General features: G+C 41.7%; 2 protein-coding genes across 3 annotated transcripts in view; both read right to left on the bottom strand.

Annotated features, from left to right (window-relative positions):
* The window catches only part of HMCN1 (hemicentin 1), a 327,054-nt gene that overhangs the window by 128,280 nt on the left and 175,352 nt on the right, over nucleotides 1-23,422 (bottom strand). For both annotated transcript variants that reach the window (XM_073356688.1, XM_073356687.1), the window contains 14 exons: nucleotides 22,287-22,559; nucleotides 20,887-20,982; nucleotides 20,209-20,403; nucleotides 17,840-17,970; nucleotides 16,722-16,869; nucleotides 16,042-16,168; nucleotides 14,817-14,971; nucleotides 13,917-14,195; nucleotides 8,760-9,041; nucleotides 7,618-7,726; nucleotides 6,829-6,998; nucleotides 6,427-6,581; nucleotides 5,395-5,518; nucleotides 3,737-3,838 (listed from right to left, as the gene is read on the bottom strand). In XM_073356688.1, the coding sequence (XP_073212789.1) occupies nucleotides 3,737-3,838; nucleotides 5,395-5,518; nucleotides 6,427-6,581; nucleotides 6,829-6,998; nucleotides 7,618-7,726; nucleotides 8,760-9,041; nucleotides 13,917-14,195; nucleotides 14,817-14,971; nucleotides 16,042-16,168; nucleotides 16,722-16,869; nucleotides 17,840-17,970; nucleotides 20,209-20,403; nucleotides 20,887-20,982; nucleotides 22,287-22,559 (2,346 nt within the window). The remainder of the gene's footprint in view (nucleotides 1-3,736; nucleotides 3,839-5,394; nucleotides 5,519-6,426; nucleotides 6,582-6,828; nucleotides 6,999-7,617; nucleotides 7,727-8,759; nucleotides 9,042-13,916; nucleotides 14,196-14,816; nucleotides 14,972-16,041; nucleotides 16,169-16,721; nucleotides 16,870-17,839; nucleotides 17,971-20,208; nucleotides 20,404-20,886; nucleotides 20,983-22,286; nucleotides 22,560-23,422) is intronic.
* LOC140915965 (uncharacterized) lies at nucleotides 10,377-12,301 on the bottom strand. The gene is made up of 2 exons (XM_073356689.1): nucleotides 11,718-12,301; nucleotides 10,377-11,021 (listed from the first exon to the last, which is right to left on the bottom strand). Exons 1-2 carry the CDS (start codon nucleotides 11,911-11,913, stop codon nucleotides 10,462-10,464), a joined length of 756 nt encoding a protein of 251 aa, XP_073212790.1. The 5' UTR covers nucleotides 11,914-12,301; the 3' UTR covers nucleotides 10,377-10,461.

The raw sequence follows: 23,422 nt of genomic DNA, 5'->3' as shown, positions 1-23,422 counted from the left end.
CTTTCAGTCTTTGTTCAAACACTGGTTAAATTTTTCTAAACGCTAACTAAAAATAAATCAATATTCACTATATTTAAACTACAGTAATAGCAAAGTTATAACAATAGTAGTGATAACTACTAACTTTTTTGTAAGGTACTGCATACACCTATGACATTCAGTAACAACAACAACTATAATTTTATATGTATATAGATACGTCTGTCCCAAAACAATTTATCAACCTAATAAACCATTCTATTAAGCATGTATATAGAGGCCACTTCATCTACTACTAAACTGAAATACACCTGTTTAAAAATACACTGCAACATGACAACATTTCAAGGCAGAAAATGCAAAATACTACATTAAACTGAAACTTGTGTGGATGCTTGCAGAGGCAGAATACAGTAAGCCTAACAGGAATTCGACTTGGGTGGTGGAATTAGAGTGTTTTGGGATTATAATAGACCATAACTGTTGAGGACCCTTATTTTGCATCTCAGTCACATGATGGCCCTTCCATCAGCTCAGGTCTCACTAACACCTTGCTGGGACACTGGGTCCATGCTTCCTCAGATGAAACTTTTACATATTGAATCACTTCTTACAATACCTATGTTTTCTATGGAGGTCTCCTATCCAAGAAATACATTGGCTTGACTCTGATTAACTTGTGAGAACTGCATGCTAATCACAACACAAGGTAGTGTGACTGCAAGCAACACCCTATTTTTTTCAGTCACCTCAGACAAGGAGATCTGTTGTTGTTGCTTTTCAAGGCCATATCCTGCCATCATTTAGCACAAAGAATTCTCATGGAACTGAACAGGAGTTTTGGGATTCATAATTATGGTGAGATATGGTAAAGTAGCATTCTAGCACAACAGTGTAGCAATTAAACATTTTTTGTATTTCAAGAACCTTTGATGCTCCTTCACAGGGTTATACAGAGTTGAAAACCCAGCACAGTAATTGGGCTAAATGCTCTGCCTTTTACTCCAGGAAGAAGGGAGTGAGATTTTCCTTGGTGCTTCTATTCCCTAATCTAAATAGTGATACACTCGATTGTTCGTTGGGGGTTTTTTTTGTAGGAGGGAAGGGTTGTTTTTGTTTTAGGTTGTTTGGTGGGGGGGGCGGGGTTTAAGTTGATCAAAGTGAAATTTTTGCTCTGCACTGAAAATTATTCTTTCTAGACAGTTTGTAACACCTGGCAGTATATCATAAGTAGAAGAGCTGGCAGAATTCTATGACTATAACCTTTTAAAAAAATAATCGTCACTAGGTTTGAAGAAACAGTGCTGAGGAAAAATGAATGCATGCCAAGTGGGCGTACAATGCTACCCTTTGGAACTGTTGATATGTTACATCTAACTTTCTACAGGTGTAAATGACTACACAAGGATGACAGGCAATGGAAAAATCAGATCCAAAAGGTACAAAAGTTCAGTTTGGATGCTCATTTGAACTTTAGTCAAATCTTTTTTCTGGAAACTGGGCTATAAACTAAATAAAAATAAGCCCTCTTGCAGAATTTCAGTATTTCCTGAGTTTAACTGGGCAGCAAATGCTACAAGAACAACCTCTCTCACATTATTGTAGTTCTTTCACTTCCTGGCACGAGCAGGAAGTTCTCAGACATACAGATTACAGAAAGGAAAAAATGCACACTTCTCAAACCTTAAAAGAGGTTCAAAGTGGGAAAGGATCCAAACCAAAATCCTGGATCTGAAAACATTCAAACAATAGGGTGTTTGAAATCCAGCTTCTTGAGCTTGTCTTTCAGGTTTGTTTCAGCCCAAGTTTTAGGTAAAGATTATTTTATCTGAAGGCATTCATCTGTCCTAATTATGAGCCAAATATTGAGGTCCTTACTCAGGCAAATTCCCATTGGAGTCAATGAGCATTTGACTAGGAAATATAATGAGGAAGGTTATTGACATGAATTGTGACTGTATAGATCACTGCTGCAACCAAGGTCCTATAGTTGTACCAAATCTTGTACAAAGGAGATCCAGTAAGGTATCTATGGAAAGGTTATGATGAGCTGGTTATGATTATGCTGTCTATTATGTGTGTATCTTTTTTGTAGTTGAAGTTATTAATATTGGCTATTTACTTAATGTGTTTGATTCTTAGTAGCCTCAGTGAAGCATTTGGTCCGCTTCTTGAGAAGGGATTATTCTCGGTAAGTGCCCAGTCAAGAAACACTTAACTGACAATGGACTTTGGGAGATGCCAAATCCACATCTGAGCTTTCCTGGGAACGTTCCAACCAACATGTAAACAATGGCATCAGCCTGCAAACTGAGTCATGCATGGACATGTGACTTGCCATGTGACTCCAAGCTGCATCTTGCTGCTGTAATTTTCCACAGTAGGAACAAAGAGGTGTCCTTTCACCTGGAAGAGACTATAAAAGGCAGCTGCCTCATCTCCAGTTTGTCTTCAGTCCTGCTTCTGACCTCTGGAGGGACTTTGCTACAAACTGAAACTCTGAACAAAGGACTGAATGACCCATCCCAGCTGTGGATGTACTCCAGAGACTTGATTTGAACCTGCAGTTTATTCCATCACTGCTACATGCCTGAACCAAGAACCTTGCCATTACTGTATGTAATTGATTCCATTTAACCAATTCTAGCTTTCATCTATATCTTTCTCCATTTATGAATAAACCTTTAGATTTTAGATTCTAAAGGACTGGCAACAGAGTGCTTTGTGGGTAAAATCTGACTTGTATATTGACCTGGGTCTGGGGCTTGGTCCTTTGGGATCGGAAGAACCTTTTTCTTTTACTGGGGTTTTGGTTTTCATAACCATTTGTCCCCATAACGAGTGGCACTGGTGGTGATACTGGGAAACTGGAGTGTCTAAGGGAATTGCTTGTAGGACTTCTGGATAGCCAGTGGGGTAAAACTGAAGTCTTCTCTGTTTGGCTGGTTTGGTTTGCCTGGTGTGCAAAGGAACCCCAGCCTTGGGCTGTAACTGCTCTGCTCTAAGCAATTTGTCCTGAATTGATACTCTCAGATGTGTCCCACCCAAGGCAGCATCGTTACAGAAGGATTTAGCACAATAAGAATAAATGTGAATTAAATTGTGACTAGATATAAAAAGGCCAAATTTTCAAAGGCCAGCATTGAAGATGCAGTTCCAAAAACATATGCATAACCTACCACCACCTCAACAGGCCAATCAGGAAATAAACGTTGAGGTTTTCCATGTGCACGAGGGGCCAGATGCAAAGTCCACGGAAGAGTATGGAAAGACCCGGTGGAATAGTGTGTTTTTGGATGGGGTCCTCAGTGTTGGCCCATTTTTGCAGGCATACTCATTACACTGGGTTTTGTAAATTTGACCCACACTATGCAGTATTAACCTGATAAGATTAGGTGAGTGGATTTGTTTTTCTCTATTTTTTCACAGAAGCATGTAGTGTACAATAACATCTGCTAACATTGTTATTTACTGTGGACATGGCCGGTGGTAGAGTTATGAGAGGACAATTTATCCACGATTCTCATTCATTTGAATGGGAAACAGTGGGGATCACTGAATCCTTACTACTTTAACTTTAAATTTCATCTACTGTACATCACTGAAATTTATTGGAGCTTCCCATTATATATTCACTGTACTATTGATTTCACTAGTTTAAATACTACAGATTTATGTTCACATTAAGAATCTCAGTTATCATCAGGAGCCTTTAAAAATGAATAACCTGTTAACAGACTCGTTTTAACATACATACCTGGCAAAGGATTCCCAGATGCTTTGCACTCAAGGTGGATTGGGTTACTCACCACCACGGTTTCATTTAACATCTTTCCTGCATGCTCCACACTGGGTGGTTCTGAAAAAGGGCAGAAAAATTATGGTTTAAATCATTTAGCCACACAGTTGGCAGAACATCTGTGCACAGAGCACTTTGTATACTGAAATACCATGCTTATTTACTGCTGAATGTCTGGGGAATATCCCACACCTCCTTTTTGTAGGCTCTCCCCAGATGAGCTCCCATCTGCAGTTGGACTGTTCTCTAGTTGTACAGGCTCTTCAGCATTAACGGGAATAAAAACTTCTTTTTGCCAGTAAAGTAGGGGTATTTGACTCAAGATACACACAGCTTGAGTGGGGTAGGAAGGGGCCAGTTTTCAAAAGTCACTTTTCTAACATGTCAAGCTTTTTAATCATACTCAGTTTACACTTTAAAATGGCTACATCGAACTGAATGCTGCAGAGAGCTTTAATAAGGAAAGGCACTTTACTTTACCTAGCCCACATATGTTCTAGAAGGTGGCAGACAAGGGTGACCATATAGCAAGTGTGAAAAATTGGGACAGGGTGGGGGGAAATAGGAGCCTATATAAGAAAAAGTCCCAAATATTGGGACTGTCCCTATAAAATCGGGACATCTGGTCTCCCTCTGGCAGACACACAAGGCACTGACACACAGCACTGCTGACAGGAAGAGTAGAAGAAAAAGACAAACTAGTGTGAGTCAGTCTTAGGACAAAATCAGCTGGATACATCAAATATGGCTTTAGGAATATAGGAGGAGCAAGGTTCCTCATTCCCATCCTGATGCAGGTAGGTGTTGCAATCTTCCATTTAATGTAACACACTTGCATATTCACAAATCAAACAGATACAATAGAAATCACAGAAAAACCACCACATCCACCTTTTGGCCACAGAGGGGTTCCAATCCAACTCCCACTGAAGTCACTAGAAAGACACCACATGACTTCAAAGGAAGTTGGCTCTGGGCCTGGACAGTAGTTTTGAAGCTCTGAGGTTCAAATATATAAAGCATGGTCAAACATTTATCAAATTTACATGCAAATAACTCCTGAACTTTCCTTACTCCTTTCTGTATTGGTTCATCTGGAAATTAAAAATCCCCTCCAGAAGTTTGAAAGAATAAAGGATCCTAACATATGGGGAAAAATGTTTCTGCAGAAACTTGCAAAGAACACTTGTTCTCACAAGATTTGGGTCCAATCAGTAATGCCGATAGTGGTACCTTGTTTCCTGGCTCAGGAACACCGAGTTTACCTCCTAATGTCTTGGAAACTTCTCTCAACTCAGCAGTAGTGTGTAAAAGAGGATGACACACTGTTTACTGGAGAGAGGTGCTCATTCCTGTGATATTTGGTATCAGCTGATGCAAAGGCCTTGTTTCTCCCCTGAACTTCTTGGAGAGGCAATAATGAGTTCAGACAAAAGCAGAGTGACCAGGAAAGGAGGAAAATGGAGAGACACATCTCTGCAGATAATGCAAGTGTGGGAAGCTAACATAGCCTTCCTGAATGTGCTCAAAATAGAAGAAGTGAATGGACATGTTAGAAGCTAAAAAGTGGCAATTTTAAGGCAGTTTTTTTTAATAACATGCTGAAACATCATTACCATGCACATGAAGCCGAATGTGCTGCTGGGCTTCTCCTGCAGCATTTGTTGCCACGCAGGTGTATCTACCAGCATCTTCCAGGAGGGCCTTGGCAATTTGCAGAATGCGGCCTGAAGACTCCAGCTGCCCCAAAACAGAAAGCAGAGAATAGTTTTGCATTATGACTCCACACATAGCCACTGAGATGAATGATAAGGTACAAATTTACACTATATACAATGTCTCATCTTCTTTTCAGACTGGGGCTTACATTCACACAGGAGGCCTAGTCTGGAAGGTTAGAGACCCCCTAAGCCACAGGGCTGTGATGACTCATTAGCTGATACAGCTGTGAAGAGATCTGGTTGGCAAAGGGACAGGCAAACACTGTGAAGCCATGGCTGCAGGCAGAGAAGGCTGCTACTGCATAGGACTGCCGGCAGGATGCCAGAAGCCATTCCAGTCTAGCATAGATCAAAGCAGCTTCAAGCCCCATTCCTGGAAAGCACTGTGGTGCCAAGGAGTTACAAGGAGAGGCATGGATTTGCACAAGATCAAGCCTCTGGGAGAGCCACACAAACCTCTCCAACGTGAAGGGCTGTCTCCAAACGCTCAGAATCCCACAGTCCAAGGAGAGTAGAAGATTTAGGTGCCAAATTGACACAGAGGTGGTGCTTAGACAGAAATTTACATCATCCTGCTTCCCAGTCAGCAAATGGGTGGTGCTACCCCCAGTAGCTATTCCAGTTGGAAAGAAGACCACCCCTGGAGAATTAGGCACAGCTGAGAGGTGTGAACATTGTATCTACAGACTAGACTTCTGGCAAACACAGCATATGGATTTCTAAAGGGATTCACACAACAGAACACTGAGTGAAATCCCAAATTCCTTACTCAGACAAAACTCCCATCAACTTCCAGGGTGGATCTTTAGCATCTTCATTGTATCACGTGAGAAATAAAAAAGGAGAGGAAAACTAATGGGGGTGAGTGTTAGCACTTTTGTGTAACTATCTTTCAAATTTTGGATGCCACAAAAGCATTGTGCTTACTCGTATATTTCCTCTGGCTGTGTTTACTGGCTGGCCATCTTTTAGCCACGTAATAGAAGGGCTGGGAATACCATTGGCTATGCATTGCAGTGTCATGGGTTTGTATACCACCACAGCTCTCTCAGAAGGACCAGTGGATTTGATTGTTGGAGGAACTGCAAGACACAACACAAACAAAGATAAATCACTACTTGAAAGTATTAATGTGCAACCTACAGAATCTCTCCAATGCAAATGGCTTTGATTATTACAATTCTACTCACTGTCTCCAATTTATCACCGCATTGCTACAAATTTTATAGTTCTGTATAAAACTACAATACCTTCTTGCTAATGAAGGTATGCAACATCATTTTAACATAAAGTCAGTCTGCTGCTCTTTTCCTCCCTTGTGTAACATACCATGCACAGTAATATCCAATTTCCTTTCATGGTCTCCTGCCTTGTTTGTTGCCACACACTTATAGTGGCCTGTGTCTGACACTTGAGCACGGGAGATGAGAAGTTTGCGTCCATTTAGTAAGATCTTATATCCATCTCCCTCTTCAACTGGCTGGCCATCTTTCAACCACCTAGCATGAGAAAAGCAAAATCTTAAGATGCTTATTTTTTTTAAGTGGGTGACAGTCCAGAGACATGTTTCTATTAACTAGAAATGGGAAGTCAAAGTACAACTAGATCTATTTTTCAAGGAAGCCTGGAGATATTACATAGATTTCTGCTTCTTTCGGGCTCCCAGAGATAAGTGAGGGCTTGAAGCGAGCTATCAGGAAATGTGGAAGCAGACACCAGAGAAGGGGAAAGGAAGGAGGCAGGCACTGGGAGAGGCAGAAAGGACAGCTGCCACCAAAGAAGAGGGGAGGGGACTGAAGTGAAAGATTCCATGCAAGAGAGACCATAGTTACCAGAGGAGAGGGAAAGGGTCATTAGTAGAGTTCTGCCACTTCTTTTTAATCCAGAGTGGTCTCTGAAATATTTACTTTGGTATACCAACAAGGCTACTTTAAAAAAAAAAGGGGGGGGGGGGACAAAATTGTGAAGTCAGAGTTTTGCCATTGGCTTCAACGAGGCCAAGATTTAACCCACTGTATTTTAGTCTATGATTAAATGGTATGGTCAGTGCATAACGATTACTTCCAAGCCCAACTAAGCAAGTTGTGGAATTTATAACTGACATACCAACCGCCTTACATGATAGTCGGTGGAGGGGTTCCCGTTGCCGGACAATCCAGCTCCAGGGGGCTATGAAGGATCACAATATAGTTTGAAGGTTCCTCTCCCCCTTCCACAAGTGGTGGGACTGTAAAGTGATAAAAACACACCAGAAGAAACATTTATACATCAGGAAAAGTGTCAAAAAGAACCACAAATTGTAAAATATATATCTTAGCACCCACCTCACATTGGGACTGGGTATTAAATTGGGTTCAATGTACAGAGTTGTACCCTTGCAATAAAGGGCACCAAACAGATGGCGTCATCTGTTCTATAATTTTTATTGCTCTTGTGTGGCACTTTATTTATCTAGGGCCAGATTCCCCCTACTCCCTCTATGCATGGAGAAAGGAAACTAAGAGCCTTCCCCACCCCCCTTTCACATGGCCCATCTGATCCTTTGGGGATCATGGCACTCCAAGGGAGTGGGAAGATGGGAAGGAGGCAGGGTCTTCTGTCCCCACCTCATTCACAGACCAGCAAAGCCATGCAGGGGACAGTATGCTGGGCATACTGCATCTGCAAGCCTGTGGGCCCCCAGTGCTCCCCTGTGGTGGTGTGTCTCAATGCAAGCCCTTAAAGAATAGTAGTACCTACAATATAAGCAGCCTTACTATGCTGGAAGTTACTATTTCATGACTACAATTTGCATGACTCATATATAGAGATGGGCCAACGAGGCAATGTTCAGATCTAGATTGGAGTGAAGGTTTCAACGGAAAGAGAAACATTTCTCAAAGGAAAGTTTCGGATTTGTATAATGTAGACAAAAATGTACAGGCAGCCTAAAAATCAAAGAACCCCTTGATATTATTTTATTTATTTATTTTGCAGCTATGATTTTTCTCCTGTCCCTGATCTTAAGGCACATTTGGAAGACGTTTGTGTGTCCTTCCAAGTGATGTTTACAATCTCCCTCATGAAAACTGTCCCAGAAGTAGTCAGAAAGCAGCCGCCCACAGGCCTGTCAAACTTGGCAGAGAAAATGTGCAATGGCTGAGCTTAATTAAATGTGACGCTTGACCCACTGAACTGCAGCTTTGTGACACCAGCAAAAATAAATACAGGTTTAATTCTGTTGCAAGTTCTGTAAATAAATTGTTCTGCTGCTCACGCACCTAAGATTTCAACATCATATTTGATTTCTTTTTCTCCTGCTATGCTGGTGGCCACACATATGTACTGGCCATGATCGGCCTCTACAGCATTCAAGATCTCCAGTTTCTTCCCACCAGACACAATGTGGAGGTTATCACTTGCTTTCACAGGCACTCCATCTTTTAACCAGGTAAGGAGAGGAGGGGGGTTGCCAGCAGCTTTACACTCCAATGTCAGTGAATTGCCAGCAACCACCTGCTTGTTCTGGATTGTGTCAGAGCCACCCTCAATAACCGGAGGAACTAGAGAAGGGGAAAAAAATATATATTTCAAGTGATTAACTTTGCAGCCAGAAAATGTATTAACAGCAAATGGGTCAGTTCCTCCCAACCCTTCTGGCTCTACCTAATTTTATATTATGTATTATTTTATGTGAGAAATCTTTTGTCAGAAGAGGCTAAGACAAAGTACGTATAAAGAACAGTTAACTGATGCCAGCTCATGCCAAGGCCCCAGGCCTCACTGAATACTAACAAATACATAGCTGGCAACCAGTCTGGCATATCTGTGTGTTAGTATAGTTAAAACAGTTATTAGAGTTATAAGAATGTGTTTTGACTTTATGGAATGTTTGTAGGCTGCTGAATGTATGAACCCAACTTATAATATTTGTATCCAGTGTTATAAGGAAACGTCTAAATGTTTGCTCTGTAACTATAAAAATGTTTGCTAAGGGTATGTCTACACTGGCAGAGTTCCATTGCCAGCAGTTACATCACCACTCAGAGAGTACTGAAGGAACCACTGTTGTGTGTTCACACTGTCAGCTGCCCGTGCAATTGCATGTTCATATTTGTGGCACTTGCAGCAGTATTTGGAGCAGTGCACTCTGGGCAGCTACCCCACAGAGCATCTTTTCCTCTTCTGCTGCTAAGAATTGTGGGAAGGCGGAAAGCGTCATGGGGCATCCTGGGTCCTGTCCCAATTCTGGCACCAGACCACCTAGCCACTGAGTATATTAATCAGAAGGGGTATTTCTCTATGGTTCTCCAGGAGCTTGTGGATCACCGTGGGCATTTCACGGACAGTAACGCAGGCTGGTTTGGAAAGATGCATGACGCATGCATTTTTTGGAACACTGGCCTATTCAGGAAGCTGCAGGGACTTTCTTCCTGAATCAGAGGATCACCGTAGGGGAAGTCGAAATGCCCATCGTGATCCTGAGAGACGCTGCCTACCCATTAATGCCGTGGCTTAGGAAGCCAGACATGGGGAATCTTGACAGCAGCAAGGAGCAGTTCAACAACAGGCTGAGAAAATGCAGAATGACTGTGGAGTGTGCTTTTGGCCGTTTAAAAGCCCGCTGTACTAGGCCGATGACAATATTCCTATGCTTATAACCGCGTGCTGTACACACCATAATATTTGTGAAGGGAAGGGTGAAAACTTCACTCAGGGCTGGACCACTGAGGCTCAGTGCCTAGAAGCTGAACTTGAACAGTGATTGAACAGTGATGCACTGTGAAGGTTTAAGAAAATTGCCTGTTGCTTTGCAGGGCTCTGTTTGCTTTCAATTAATGGAATAAAGATTGCTTTCAAACCAAAACAATTCTTTTATTAAAAAACAACAACCCAAGGAGAGAGACAAACAAAAAAAACACATCAGCACTATGGGGAATGGGGGAAGGGAGGGTCCCAGGAGGAGGTGGGGTCCTGGGACGGTTAAAGTTTTGTGTATGTCCAGGTATCATATGCAACCTTGTCCTTTGGAGTCCAATGCAGTGGGTACTGTACTTCAGCAGGGCCAAACTGCAGAGGGAGGGTGTTGAGTGCAGTGGGTACTGGGAGTCTGCAGGGCTGGACTGTGACAGGGCAGGAGTGGAATGCAGTGGGTACAGACTGGAGCCAGGAGGTTGATAAGAGTGTGTTGGCAGTGTCTGGGGTGGGGGGGGCACATGGGAAAGAGTTTTGTGACAGCAGCTGCAGGGGAGGGCGGGCGCGGAGCTGCTCGGTTTGCAGTGCTAGTAGCGCCTGGAGCATGTCCGCTTGGCGCTCCATCATGTTTAAGAGCCAGTCCACAGCTTCGTTTTGGCATGCTGTGTTCTCCTTTCGGTCCTTCTTCTTGATGTCCCGCCACTCCTTCAATTCTTGTTTTTCGACAGAGGAGTGCATCATGACATCATGCCGAAAGTCCTCATTAGTTCTTTGTGGCCACTTTCTAATTCTGAGCAGCCGTTCGGCTGGCGATAACAAAGAGGGGGGCTGGGCTCCCAAGGTCATATCTGTGAAGCCAAAATGCAACATTTTACAGAAGCAGTATTGTTTGCAACACAGATCACTGATTCAGTGATTTAAAACACAGCCACTATTCAGATTCCTGTCACTAACTGGTTGACCCCAGGCAAGCACACATGAGCCACAAGACCCTCAAAATGGTGAGTAACTGCAGAGGCAAGGGAAATCAGTGTTCCAGGACTGTACTGTACACTGGGCATGTAGCCCTTGGGGAGAACCAGCACTGTAGTGGGGTGCCTTATAATCATTCCTGTCCCCACATTTTCCACAGGCTATGTTCATTATGGAAGATCTCACTACTGAGGGTGAGCAGGAATCAAGGAAGGGTCTTCTCCAAGACTGTGGCTTCCACCCTGGCCCTTACGCGGCTCACCTGTGTACAGTAACGGTCCTCTCCACAAGTGATGGCAGAGTGGCGCAGGAAAGTTACCATTAATGGGGCAAGAAACAAAGCAGCTCTGCCAAAGTACCTGTGGCAGCAGATTACCCAGTATCTCCATGAGAGTTTCACGGAGATCTCTAAGGCAAATTCCCATGAAGTGGGGGAGTCAATGAACACTCTGTTCCGCCACTCAGAATAGGCATGTGGTGGTACGCGCATCATAAAGACACAAACCTGCTTTCTGCAACCCTCCTGCCCCCAACAACTCGCTTCAGCTATTCCCAAAATCAAAGCCACTTACCAGGGACCTCCTCTCCTGTTTGCACTTTGCCAACATCAGACAGCTGTGACTGGCTAGCCTCCTCTGGGGTAGAAAAGTGCTCCTGGTTGCATGCATCTCTGACCTCCGAGTCACTCTCTGCCTCTGGGTCCCTCTCCCCCTCCACATCATCGTGCAAGATTTCCTCTTCCTGGCTCGGTCCACTCTCGACTGGCATGTGAGCCACCAAAGTATCCACAGTGACCTTCGCTGTGGAGGTGGGGTCACCATTGAGTATCGTGTCCAGCTCTTTGTAAAACCGGCAGCTCGTGGGCGCAGCACCAGAGTGGCAGTTTGCCTCCTGCACCTTGTGGTAGGCATTCTGCAGCTCCTTCACTTTGACCCTGCACTGCAGTGGTCCCGGTCATGGCATTGTGAAATCTGTCCATAGGTATCATAATTCCTATGGCTGGAGAGCAGCTGGGACAGGACAGCCTCCTCTCCCCAAATGCTGATGAGGTCCAGCAGCTAGGCATTGCTCCAAGCGGGGGATCATGTGGTGCATGGAGCAAACATGGTCACCTGGAAAGATGAGCTGAGACCACTGCATGCATCACTGAGCAAACAGGAAGGGGACTTTCAAAATTCCCAGGGAATTTAAGGGATGGGACTCACGGTTGGTCACCTGAGGGCAGGGCAGTAGAGTTCAAACCGATGACCAGAAAGGTGAGAACAGGCATGTGGGACACCTCCTGGAGGTCAACTGCAGTGCTGTAATCTACAGGGGTGTTTATATTGGCACCGCAGCACTGTAGCCTCAGCGCAGAAAGCAGTACACCTCTCGTTGGGGTGGGTTTTTTTTTTTTTACAGAGTTGCAACTGCACAGTTTCTGCACCCTAAGTGGCTTGGCAGTGTGTACACCTCAGGAGTTACAGTGCAGAAAGCTGCTTTACTGCGCAGAAACTTGCCAGTGTAGACAAGATCTAAGACCGTAAATCCCATGCAGTCAGGAGAGAAGCATTATCAAGTGTGAAATACCAGTTAACACTTCTTGTAGCGATGTCTTCCCCAACAAAAGAAGGTCTACAGACATCAGACAAACCATTGTGGATGACGAACGTATTGGTTGCTTTTCCCACAACCCTGAAGAGGATACATGCCCAAACCCTTGTCCCATTAAAGTTGGAATGTGGAGGGAAGGGAATAAAAATGTCTTTTAAGGAAAATTCATTATTACTATGCTGTCTGAACTCTGAGGGGCAAGGATGTCTAAGCATATGCAAGTCCTCAGTTGTTTTGCCTGGGTTAGCCCTAAAGGATATACAAAGTTTGCTTACTATAGAAATTTCTATTACGTTTTTAAACCTGACTGTAACTCATCTGTTATGTGCTTTAACCTTGTAAATAACTCTCATTTCTTTTTCCTAGTTAATAACTCTTTAGTTAGTTTGTTACAGGATTGGCTACAAGCATGGTCTTCAGTTTGAGATCTGAGTACAGTTGACCTGGGAGTAAATGGCTGGTCCTTTGGACCTGGAAGTAACCTGAATATTATTATTATTATTTTTGCTGATACAGACTAACACGGCTACCACTCTGAAACCGGAATATTATTGTGATTTTTGGTGCAAAGCAACCATCTACCAGAAAGTCTAGTTTGCCTGGGTGGCAAGATAGACTGGAATGCCCAAGGCGACTGTCAATAATTCACTGGTAAGACTATAATAGTGTTTTAGGAGTCCACACTTGTTACTGGTGAAATTTAATTATAGAGAATAAAAAAAGTTTGGGGGTTTTGCCCTGCTTCTAGACAGTCTGCCTGGAGGTTGGCATTCATGGTCATGAGCCACTCCAGACGTGACGTTCAGGAAACTTAAGATGACAGCAGGGGGGAATGGGGTGGGGAGAGAATGAAGGGATTTGTGGGGAGAAAGTAATTTTAATATTTCCTACTTACAAAAGGTACCAACTGACAGCCCTCAAGACAGAAGCCTTCTTCATAGCTGCATAAATTATATTAGATATAACGCAGGCTGTGACAGTGCAAGCTTTCCCATGCTGCCTTGCTAATGTGTGCCAAACCTTAACTTCAGCAACCAACTCTGAGTGAGAGGATACTTCAGTCCTTCAGGAAGCACTACACAACCTATCTCTGAGAGCACAGCTAGAGTGTTGAATAAGCATGCTTTATAAGCCAGAACAAATGGTGAACAAGCATGTTAAATAAACTTTCTCTTTACCATAGACATCCACTTGATATATTTTTTCAGCAGTGCCAGCAATGTTGGTCACCAGGCAGGTATACTTAGCAGAATCCGAGACTTGAGCCCGAGGAATCTGAAGGAACTGCCCCCTGTCCACATAAAGAGCTTGTGAACTAGAAATAATCAGGCGTCCATCTTTATACCATGTAATGGCAGGGGCTGGAATTCCCCTGGTTTCACATTCCAGCTTTATTAAGCTATTGAGCAGCGTGGATATCTCAGTAGTAACATTTCCTCCTTTAATCGTAGGTGGGACTATTTAAAAAGACAAAACAACAGCATTAAAACCTTATTGCTAGAGTCTCCATTACAGCAAATTTGTACAGCCAATGGGAGCTGCTGGAAGCGGCGCGGACCAGTACGCCGCTTCCAGCAGCTCCCATTGGCCTGGAGCAGCGAACCGCGGCCACTGGGAGCAGCGAACCGTGGCCACTGGGAGCAGCGATCGGCTGAACCTGTGGACGCGGCAGGTAAAGAGACCGGCAGGGGCCTTCCCTACACAAGTGGTGGAACAAGTTTAAGAACCACTGAACTAGATGCTAATATTTTAATTGATATTAATTTTTAATAAAGAACTGAGAGACTACAGGTTTATGAAACTGCTCCAAAACATTTTCAATAGCTAAAAAAAATAAGAAAATATACCTTAAGCTGACTTAGGCCCCATTCCTGCAAAAATTTATGCACATGCTTAACTTCACACATCTAGGGAGTTCCATGGAGGTCAATGGGATGACAGATAAATGTAAAATTAAGCATATGCAGTTCTTTGCAGGATCAGGCCTTAATCTGCATATTGTTTCCCTGCAAAACAGAAAGCTATTTTATTGGACAAAACAAAAGAATGCCTAATCCTAGAAAAGTCTTTTAATTTACCATGGATGATCAGCTTGACCTCCTTGACTTGTTTGCCAGCAGCATTGGTCACACTGCACTGATAGCGTCCTTTGTCGAGTCTTCGAGCACTCTTTATGCGCAGAACTTGTCCTTTGTCCAGAAGCTCGATATTAGGATCTCCCAAAAAAAGGGGCCTGGAGAAAAGTTTATTTCATTTCCTGGCACTGTACTCCCTATCCCCACAAGTATGTGTTAAAATAGTTTTTTTAAAAACCCTTCTAATAGTAATAAAGAATATTTGAATAAAAATAACTGCAATAAAATATTAATTCGTATTTAGCACTAGAACAGAATTTTTCTTGCAAAGAGCTAAAATTGCTATACAATGGTAGTTAATGATCATTATTATTATTCCCATTTTACAGAAGAAACCAAGGCACAAAATACTTAAGTTTTGACAAATGTCACACAGTATGTCAGTGGCAGAGCCAGACATAGGCTAAGATCTCCTGATTCCCAGTCCCCTTCTCTAATTATTAGACCATAACGACTCCCTTAGTAATGACAAAATGCCTCTGTTTAAAAGATAAAAGCTCTGAAGTCTATACACCAAAGAATTACAAGCTGTCACATCAGGATAGCTGGTTTCGCTGGCTAAGAACTACATTGTGACATGTTAATGTTATTTTTTCAGCCTATTTATAGTACCACTTTTGTTTTTCAGCTAATATTTGCACTGCCAAAATTCCTCTCCTAAATGGGCTTTCTTGAAAGAAGAGCTGAAGAACTGAGACATGCAGTCTAAAGTTATAAAATCTCAAATCTATATATACACAGCAATACAGGGCACTATCTGGAAAAACGTTTAACAATTTGCTCCTGGGTACTATCTACCACCACCAAAAAAAATAGTCATTTTAGCAAACAAGTGACTGCACTTCGAACAACATTAAAATAATCTCGGTGGATAGACCTCAAAGAAGAGGCTGTGTGTTTGTCTTGGTTTGTGTGCTGTCTGGTTTTACCCACCATAAATATATACTGCATGTGCCACAGTACTTATAAATTGGCATTTTGCTATGAAACAGCAAGCTGATGTAGTTAACCACACAACATCAACATATAACAGTAGTACGAGTCTTAACTGATTACAATGGCATACCACTGACTGATTAGTCATAAGTAGCACTTGATAGTAGAGTGCATCTATCTCCTTTCTCCCCCATCATAACATCCTTGCCACAGACAAAGAGGAGGTACTTACTTGCCATCTTTGAACCACTGAATGACAGGAAAAGGAGAGCCTTTGACTTTACATTCCAGACTGGTCTCTTGGTTGAGGGTGACTGAAACTTCTGCTGGTGTGACAGCACCTTTTATGTTTGGTGGAACTTGGAAAAAGAAATGTTAGAGTGAGAACGAAACATGGCTAACATGGTGACTAAATGTGGAAGACTTGCTGACAATGGCACTAACTGAACAGATTAGATCATGGAGGCCATGAGCTGAGGATGACCATGTAATCAGTATATGTAGCAAAGCTTCAACCTTAATTGTGAAGTGAATGCTGCAGCTGCTGTTCTATAACACCTTTTTATTGTGCCTATGATCCTTCACGTAGAAAGCAATTCTGCACAAGTGCTGGAGAACTGACTATATAGCACAAGAAAAATCTTTCTAGCCTGTCATCTGTGTTCCATTAGTAAAATATGCACAAGACACTAAGATAAAATATCTTATATCAGAATTCAGAGATTGAAAGCAGCATTTTGTGTATGGTACCAAAAAGATGACAAAGTTCAAACACCGTAAGATGTTATTGTGTGGAGAGATACTGTATTCTGTATTTAACATGACCAAAAAAACCCAAAACCCGGCAATGTAATGACTAAGTATCAAATACCATTTTTTCAGATTACCAGCTTTAAAGAGCACAGTACTAACCTAGCACATCTACATTAAATAGCTTCTCAGAACTCCCTGCTATATTAGTTGCTTTGCATGAATACTGTCCACCATCACCAGTAGCAACTTTAAGGAGCTTCAGTATCTTCCCATTGTGCAAAATCTGGAGAGTACTGCTTTCCACAACCTTAAAAAAAAAATCAAAGAGATCAGCATCATGTGGTCCAAGTTACAACAGCCGAACATGGCAGCTGGATTTTGAAAAGAAGGCAGTAGTTCTTCTTAAACCATAATCTATCCACTTAATGTCCCTTCCCTATCAGAGATGTAATACCTTCAAAGAACAATGCAAGTTATCAAGCATAACCTGTAGGTAGTTATATAATAATGGGCAGATAACTGTAGGCAAGATTATAATTTGCAGTTGTATGATAATAGGATAATCAAATCTCCTTTTTAGTCTCTTTGTTGCAGGGATTAAAATATTTGTCCTTCTTTGTAAAGTATTTTAAGATCTAAGATATAGATGACAAGGTTTGGGGGAAGCTGAGGCCAATTTTTGGAGAAGCCTTGAAAGGTGCTTTTCTGTTGCTTTGATTTCATGAATGGGTGAGTTAATTTATTACCGGTACACAATTCAGTGGTCATCATGGTGATTTATGTGACCATATATTTAATTAGTTACAAAGGTGCCTAGTGCTTTGTGTTTGCATGTTTTTATTGTTGCTTAAATCTAAGGCCAGGTCAACACTACAAATTTCTGCCGACAGAAGGTATGATCCCTGACTAATGTAACTGTGTTGGAATAGGTGCAAGTCATATTGACAAAGTTGTGCTTTAACCAGTATAGCTGGTTTCACTTGTAGACAGTGGTTTTACTATATAGCTAAAAAGCAGTGTTTCCAGTAAAGCTGTGTCTATTTTCCAATACAATGTAATGGTATTCCTATACCAGTAAAGAGCTACTAGTATAGACATACCCTAAGTAAATAAATACATTTTATTTTATTTTAATTTTATTTTATTTAAATGAGCTTTCTTCTCAGGCACTCACCAAAAAGGCGTTAGAAAGCTAATGTGAAATCTCCTGGAATTGGCTTTTGTACATTTACAGTCATTTCACTTAATTTGCCATGAAATCAACAAACACTACATACCTGGACATCGTCTTTATACCATGTGATGATGGGAAAGGGGTTGCCTGACACTTCACAGAAGAGATTCACAGGCTGATTAACCACTACAGATGCATTTGTCACCTTTTCTTGATCTTGAATTTCAGGAGGAACTATAATAAATTATGTTAAGCAAAGATTTATTTAATCAAAAATGCCATGGACATAAACATTTAAAAAAGCAAAACCAACATGTTGTTTTAAAGTTCTGCACATTATTTTCATCATGTCAGGTTTTTCTTTATAGCTGGTATTTATTAATGCACATGTAACAGTCAAGTGTCTGTTAATGTCTGTGTCATCAAACCTGTGTTGGAGTAAAGGGGTTAATATCTTATATCAAACTGTGTTAGGTTAAAAGCTGCCTCACTCTATAAGTTATCAAAGGTAGATGAAAGTGGAAGCTGTGCACAGTTAACTCAGATACAGTCAAATACAATGCAAGTCCTAAATGAATGTTTCAATGAATTGCAACATTCCATTTGCAGTTCCATTTAGTGTGATCCTTCTCTGGGGATGAAGATTTTCTTTGGGGAAAAAATGATCTAATTGTAAGAGGAAGGGGCCCTCTTTATAAAGGAGTCCCAGTATTATTTTAAGAAGACAACAATGTCAAGTTTAGCCAGGTGAGAGGCTCTCTAATCAAGATCTTACTTTGGCACTTTCATCAGGCTGACACTTGCTATACAGGATACAATAGAACCCTTGTCACTTAGTTTCCTTCTTCCTATTGGTTTAAGTATAATCCTTGATTTTAATTTGACACATTGCTAATAATAATCATGGTTGACGCAGCACAGATGCACTGTGGGAAAGGCTGTAAGGAAACCCTTTCTCCTCCATGCTCTTGGGAAGGAGGGAGTCCCACTAACAATACTGGAAGTGCTCAGTGTCCCAGAAGGGACCTGTCTCCAAGGGGTAGGAGAAACACCATGATTCTGGTCCCTCACATTGTACACTGACTTGTGGATACAGAGCTGCACTGGAGAAAGTGTACGCTACACCTTTTCCAGAGGTGTAGCAATGGCCACTAGTGATCGCTCTCTCTACAAATGTAGCTGGAGGCATGATGCCTGCTCCTGTCCTGAATAGGCATAAAGGAAAGTTACTTACCTTTTTACCCAAAGTTCTTTGAGATGTATGGTCCCTATCTGTATTCCACTGTGGGTATGTATGAACTCCACATGCCTGAGACGGGAAAATTCTTCCAAGTCATGTCTATTGCTCTGTAGGCCCTTGCTCTCCTTGTAATCTCTGCCAATGGTTTAAGAGGCAGTGCAGACAGAATAATCAGACATGACCCAAAGCTGAGGGAAAGGAGGATGAGTAGTGGAATATAGATGGCGACCATACATACTGAACAATTACAGTTGCAATAAGGTAAGTAATTTCCCTTTCTTCTTGGAGTGATGGTTTGTATGTATATTCCAATGTGAGTAACTCAGAGAGGAGGAGGTTATGAGGATGCAGGTGGTATAGCTGCTTGTAGAATCGCTGTCCCAAAGGAGGATTGGACCAAGGTGTAATGTCTCATAAGTGTGTGGATGGAACTCCACATTGCTGCCTTGCAAATATCAAGGAGCAGCCTGGAACCCCACAGAGCCTATGGTCTACAGGGAAAGAAGGCAACATCCTAATGGATCCCATGGTAACTGCACTGGAAACAGATCTGCCTATGGTGCTCCTCTGAAAGAATGATACCGAGGGAGCCATGTAACCATAGGCTCTCTGCACATGCCTGTGCCCTACCTACTCCTGCTAAATAGAGTAGAAGACACAGAGGGGGAGTTAACACTGCTTGGGGCCATCTTAATTCCTGTGGGAATTTCCTATTGGAAAAAAAACAGATTAGGATGGAAGTCCACTACACAGAGTAGCTGCTATCAGGGTCCACCGTCTCCTGATACACGCTGTAATAGATCCCCTACCACGTGGTGTGGTAGGAGCTTTGTGGGATGGGGAGGAGAGAATGTCATGGAGCAGCTGCTTCTCCATTCTATGTTAAGTTCTTCGAGCAATGACTCCCCTCATCTGCATTAATAGAGGGGCATATCTAGCATTTATTCTATAAGCTCTTTGGGGGCAAACACCTGGTCTTTTACATGTTTTCCAAGTGTCATGTAAATTTATGGTTGTCTATTACAATCATTTGGTTATTTGTGTAAACAGAAGTTGGTTTCTGTATTAAGCATAAGCAAACAGAACTAACAATCAGGTAGCTACAGGTCAAATACTCAGATTTGCTCCCACAACTACAAAAATGCAGGCCCACATTTTGTGTGTGCAATTTACAAAAACAAAGGAGAAACTGCCCTTTTGAAAATTACCCCTTAATAGCTATAGTTATTTACCATGAACCTTCAGATTGTATTTTCTTTCTGTGCTTCCTGCTTCATTCACTGCTATGCAGATGTATTCTCCATTGTCGTATGGTGTGACTGAAGCAATGATGAGCAGTGTCCCATCCTCCAAAATTGAAATGCCCGGCTCATTGCCAGTCAGCTCCCTGCCATTACGTAACCATTTGATGACAGGTTTTGGGGTGCCTAATGAGAGAAATTTATAGAACTTCAAGAGACTTCTTGCTTCATTTGAAAAAGGAAGGATTGATATTACTTTAGAGCAGTGCATGGGAGAAAAATAGACAGTAAGAAAAATCTTTGCTGCAGCTTCTGTAAATCACAAAACACACTGCAGTTTGAACTGGTACAACTGGCTAAAAGGGCTTAGGGACTTAACTCTCCTTCATGCTTAGAGACGGTCCCTGCCACTCCAACCACTGGGCAATGTGAAGAACCCTTGCACTGTCATTGTCCTACAAAAATATACTACCTAATTAGTTAAATTACTTAATAGCCATGGCCCTTTTTCTTAGTGTTAAGGGTTTTTTTTAATATCCTGGTGAGATGTTGTATTTAAGAAGGACTATACACTTTTACCTTTCCAGAAAACTCCAAGATGCTTTGCAACTATGAGTGCCTAAGAGAAAAAATATAGTTATCAGCCAGAATGGTTACAGTGTTGCACACCTTTTGCTGGACATGGAAATGAAACACGTTGATTTGCAACTCTTTCTTGAAATGGAGTGTTGTAAGGAGGGTCAAGATCATCTACTGTAGGAGGTTCTAAAAGAAAAACAGAAACAGAGTAAATAATCTTAGTCACTCCTCTCAAATGTCAAAACATACCATGTACACAATCAATTTACACCTCTTTATTCCTTCCCATTCTCAGATGGCCTGATTCTCATATCCTTACACACACTCAGTAGATGGAAATATTCCAGCAGTCCCATTTATTTCACTGGGATGACTTAAACATTAAACTATGACTCAGTATGAATTAGGATTTCAGAATCTAGTCCAAATTGGTTTGCTCTGACAATTGCTATATTTACTGTGAAGGCAGAGGATGTTTCTGCAAAATTTGATGGAAATTGGACAAACTGTTTTTGAGCTACAGATCATTAAAAGAATTATCCTGCTTTGAAATTTTGATTGTTTTCTTAATGTTTCTTTGTCTTCCTGTAGCTCAAAGACACCATCCTACCCATTCGGACTTTCTGTCTTGCATCTCCTTGAAAACTCACGTGCTCAGTGTAGCTGAAGAAAACAGTTCATAATAAGCAAAGTTATTAACATTTTTTATTGTAGATAGTTCTGAACCCAATTCTGTTTCACTGTTTTGGGAATTATGGGCCAAATCCTGTTGTCAGCAGTGTTAATGCTCAGAGTATGGGCTTTAACACCACTATAAATGAGAAGTACCTCCACTGAAGTCAATAGAATTGTATCCATGTAAAGCAAGTAAGTGAGGTAAGACTCAGACATTATATTTGTGTGAACATGTTGCCCACTGTTGGCTGTTTCCATTTTAAAAAGAACAAGAGTCCTCCTACATGTAGAGCTAACAGATCTGTTCCTTTAGCTCAAGTGACAGATGTTTGTGTTTTTGGAGCAATAGAGCCAGGATTCTAATGCAGTCTCGCAGGTGTGTTGTTTATTATGGAACAGGGGAAGCCTCACCATAGTTAAGGCTGATTTTGATCCCCCTTGTAATATCAACCAACCACAAGAAGGTCCCTTTCAAAATTAAAAGAATTAAAAAGTTTTGTTTCGTTTCATATTTTTGCAAACTATCTAATGTTTCTCTGTACCTCCTCCTGCTCAAAACAATCACATCATATTTCAGCATTTGAAACGTATGTAGATTTTGATACTGGGTCAGGCAGCAGTGTCAATAGTGATATGTTTCCTAAGTAGGATCAGTTACAGGTCAGTGGAATCTAAGATCCTTTGAATCACTGCGTCTACCTCTCTGAAAGTGCAACAGTTTATCTTCCCCCACAACACAAGGTATAACATATATTAACATAAAGCTACACTTGATCACAGCTGTAAGTCCAAGACTCAGGTCATGTTATAAATACCTTGAACTTGTATTGTTATCTCCGATTCATCACTGCCAGCTATGTTACTAGCAACACACTTGTAGATTCCAGAGTCTGAAAACTGGACTTTGCTGATGCTCAGTGTTCCATCCAGATTGCTGATATACTGTCCTCCATCTATTAACATGGTACTTCTGCCTTTGAACCAGGTGACTGTTGGGGGCGGGATCCCTTGAGCATTGCACGGTATATCAACTCTGTGACCAACCTGTACTTTCATAACTCGAGGCCCACGTCGTATCTTTGGAGGAACTAGGCAAGACAAATAAATCCATGGTAATGAGGAAAAGATGATCTGGCAGACTATTCATGGAGGAAATATGGTCAGTGTTATCCTTTTAGAAAATACCTTCCCTTGCCCAATGCAATTTAATGTCCCTAAGTAACATCAAGCAATCAGAACTGAATGTTTCTGCAGACAAGATTTACAGTATGCCATTGCTCAAGTCATTTGGGGACATTACATTTAAAATCCTAAAACATTATTTCCAAAGAAGTATTATACTCTCATTCTTCCAAGCACATTTTAAAGAGCTCCTGGGTATTGGCTCCACAGAGTACAAAACAATTCAAAAGCTTTAAGATAAAGTCAATTAAATTTGCTCTTTGACATTCTAACTTCCTTCCTCTTAATCCCAGCTATGTATGTTTCTAGGCTAAATTCAGACAGGAAGATAAAATGTGGCTGGAAAAGATTGTTGCTGGTCTCAAAGAATAAAAATATGGTATAAATCAATATTATAACTGCCTTGCCCCAATGCTTTTCTTTATAGGAATCACCAAAGATAAAGACTCAAGTAGAGATACAGATTTGTCATGGAAATTTTTAATTAAAAATCACAGAACAGCCACACTAAATGTAGTAATAGTCATGGGTTTAGTAACTGCTCCTGGATATTTGATAAAAAAGGCCCACGACAAATAAAATTCAACGATATCTCTTCAAAATCACAGCAGGCCAGTGCTCTCCTCCTGCACCACCACTGCCTCCTCCTCATCCCACGAAGGGGGCACCACACACCTCCAGCATCACCTTCTGCTCCAGTACCACAACCCTGATCCGAGCCTGTTGAGGAGGAGAGGCCCTGGGGAAGAGAGTGGCTTCAAGAGAGACC

This window comes from Lepidochelys kempii, chromosome 8 (genome assembly GCF_965140265.1).
Source record: "Lepidochelys kempii isolate rLepKem1 chromosome 8, rLepKem1.hap2, whole genome shotgun sequence".
Classification (NCBI taxonomy): Eukaryota; Metazoa; Chordata; order Testudines; family Cheloniidae; genus Lepidochelys; species Lepidochelys kempii.
The sequence above is the reverse complement of the archived record's forward strand: the minus strand, read 5'-3'. Positions and strand labels throughout refer to the sequence as shown.

Bases quoted from the DNA above. Each gene is read 5' to 3' on its own strand.
- LOC140915965 (XM_073356689.1), bottom strand. From the start codon at position 11,913: ATGCCAGTCGAGAGTGGACCGAGCCAGGAAGAGGAAATCTTGCACGAT. The intron at 11,022-11,717 runs GTAAGTGGCTTT...TTGGCTTCACAG, and splicing joins AACAGGAGAGGAGGTCCCTG to ATATGACCTTGGGAGCCCAG.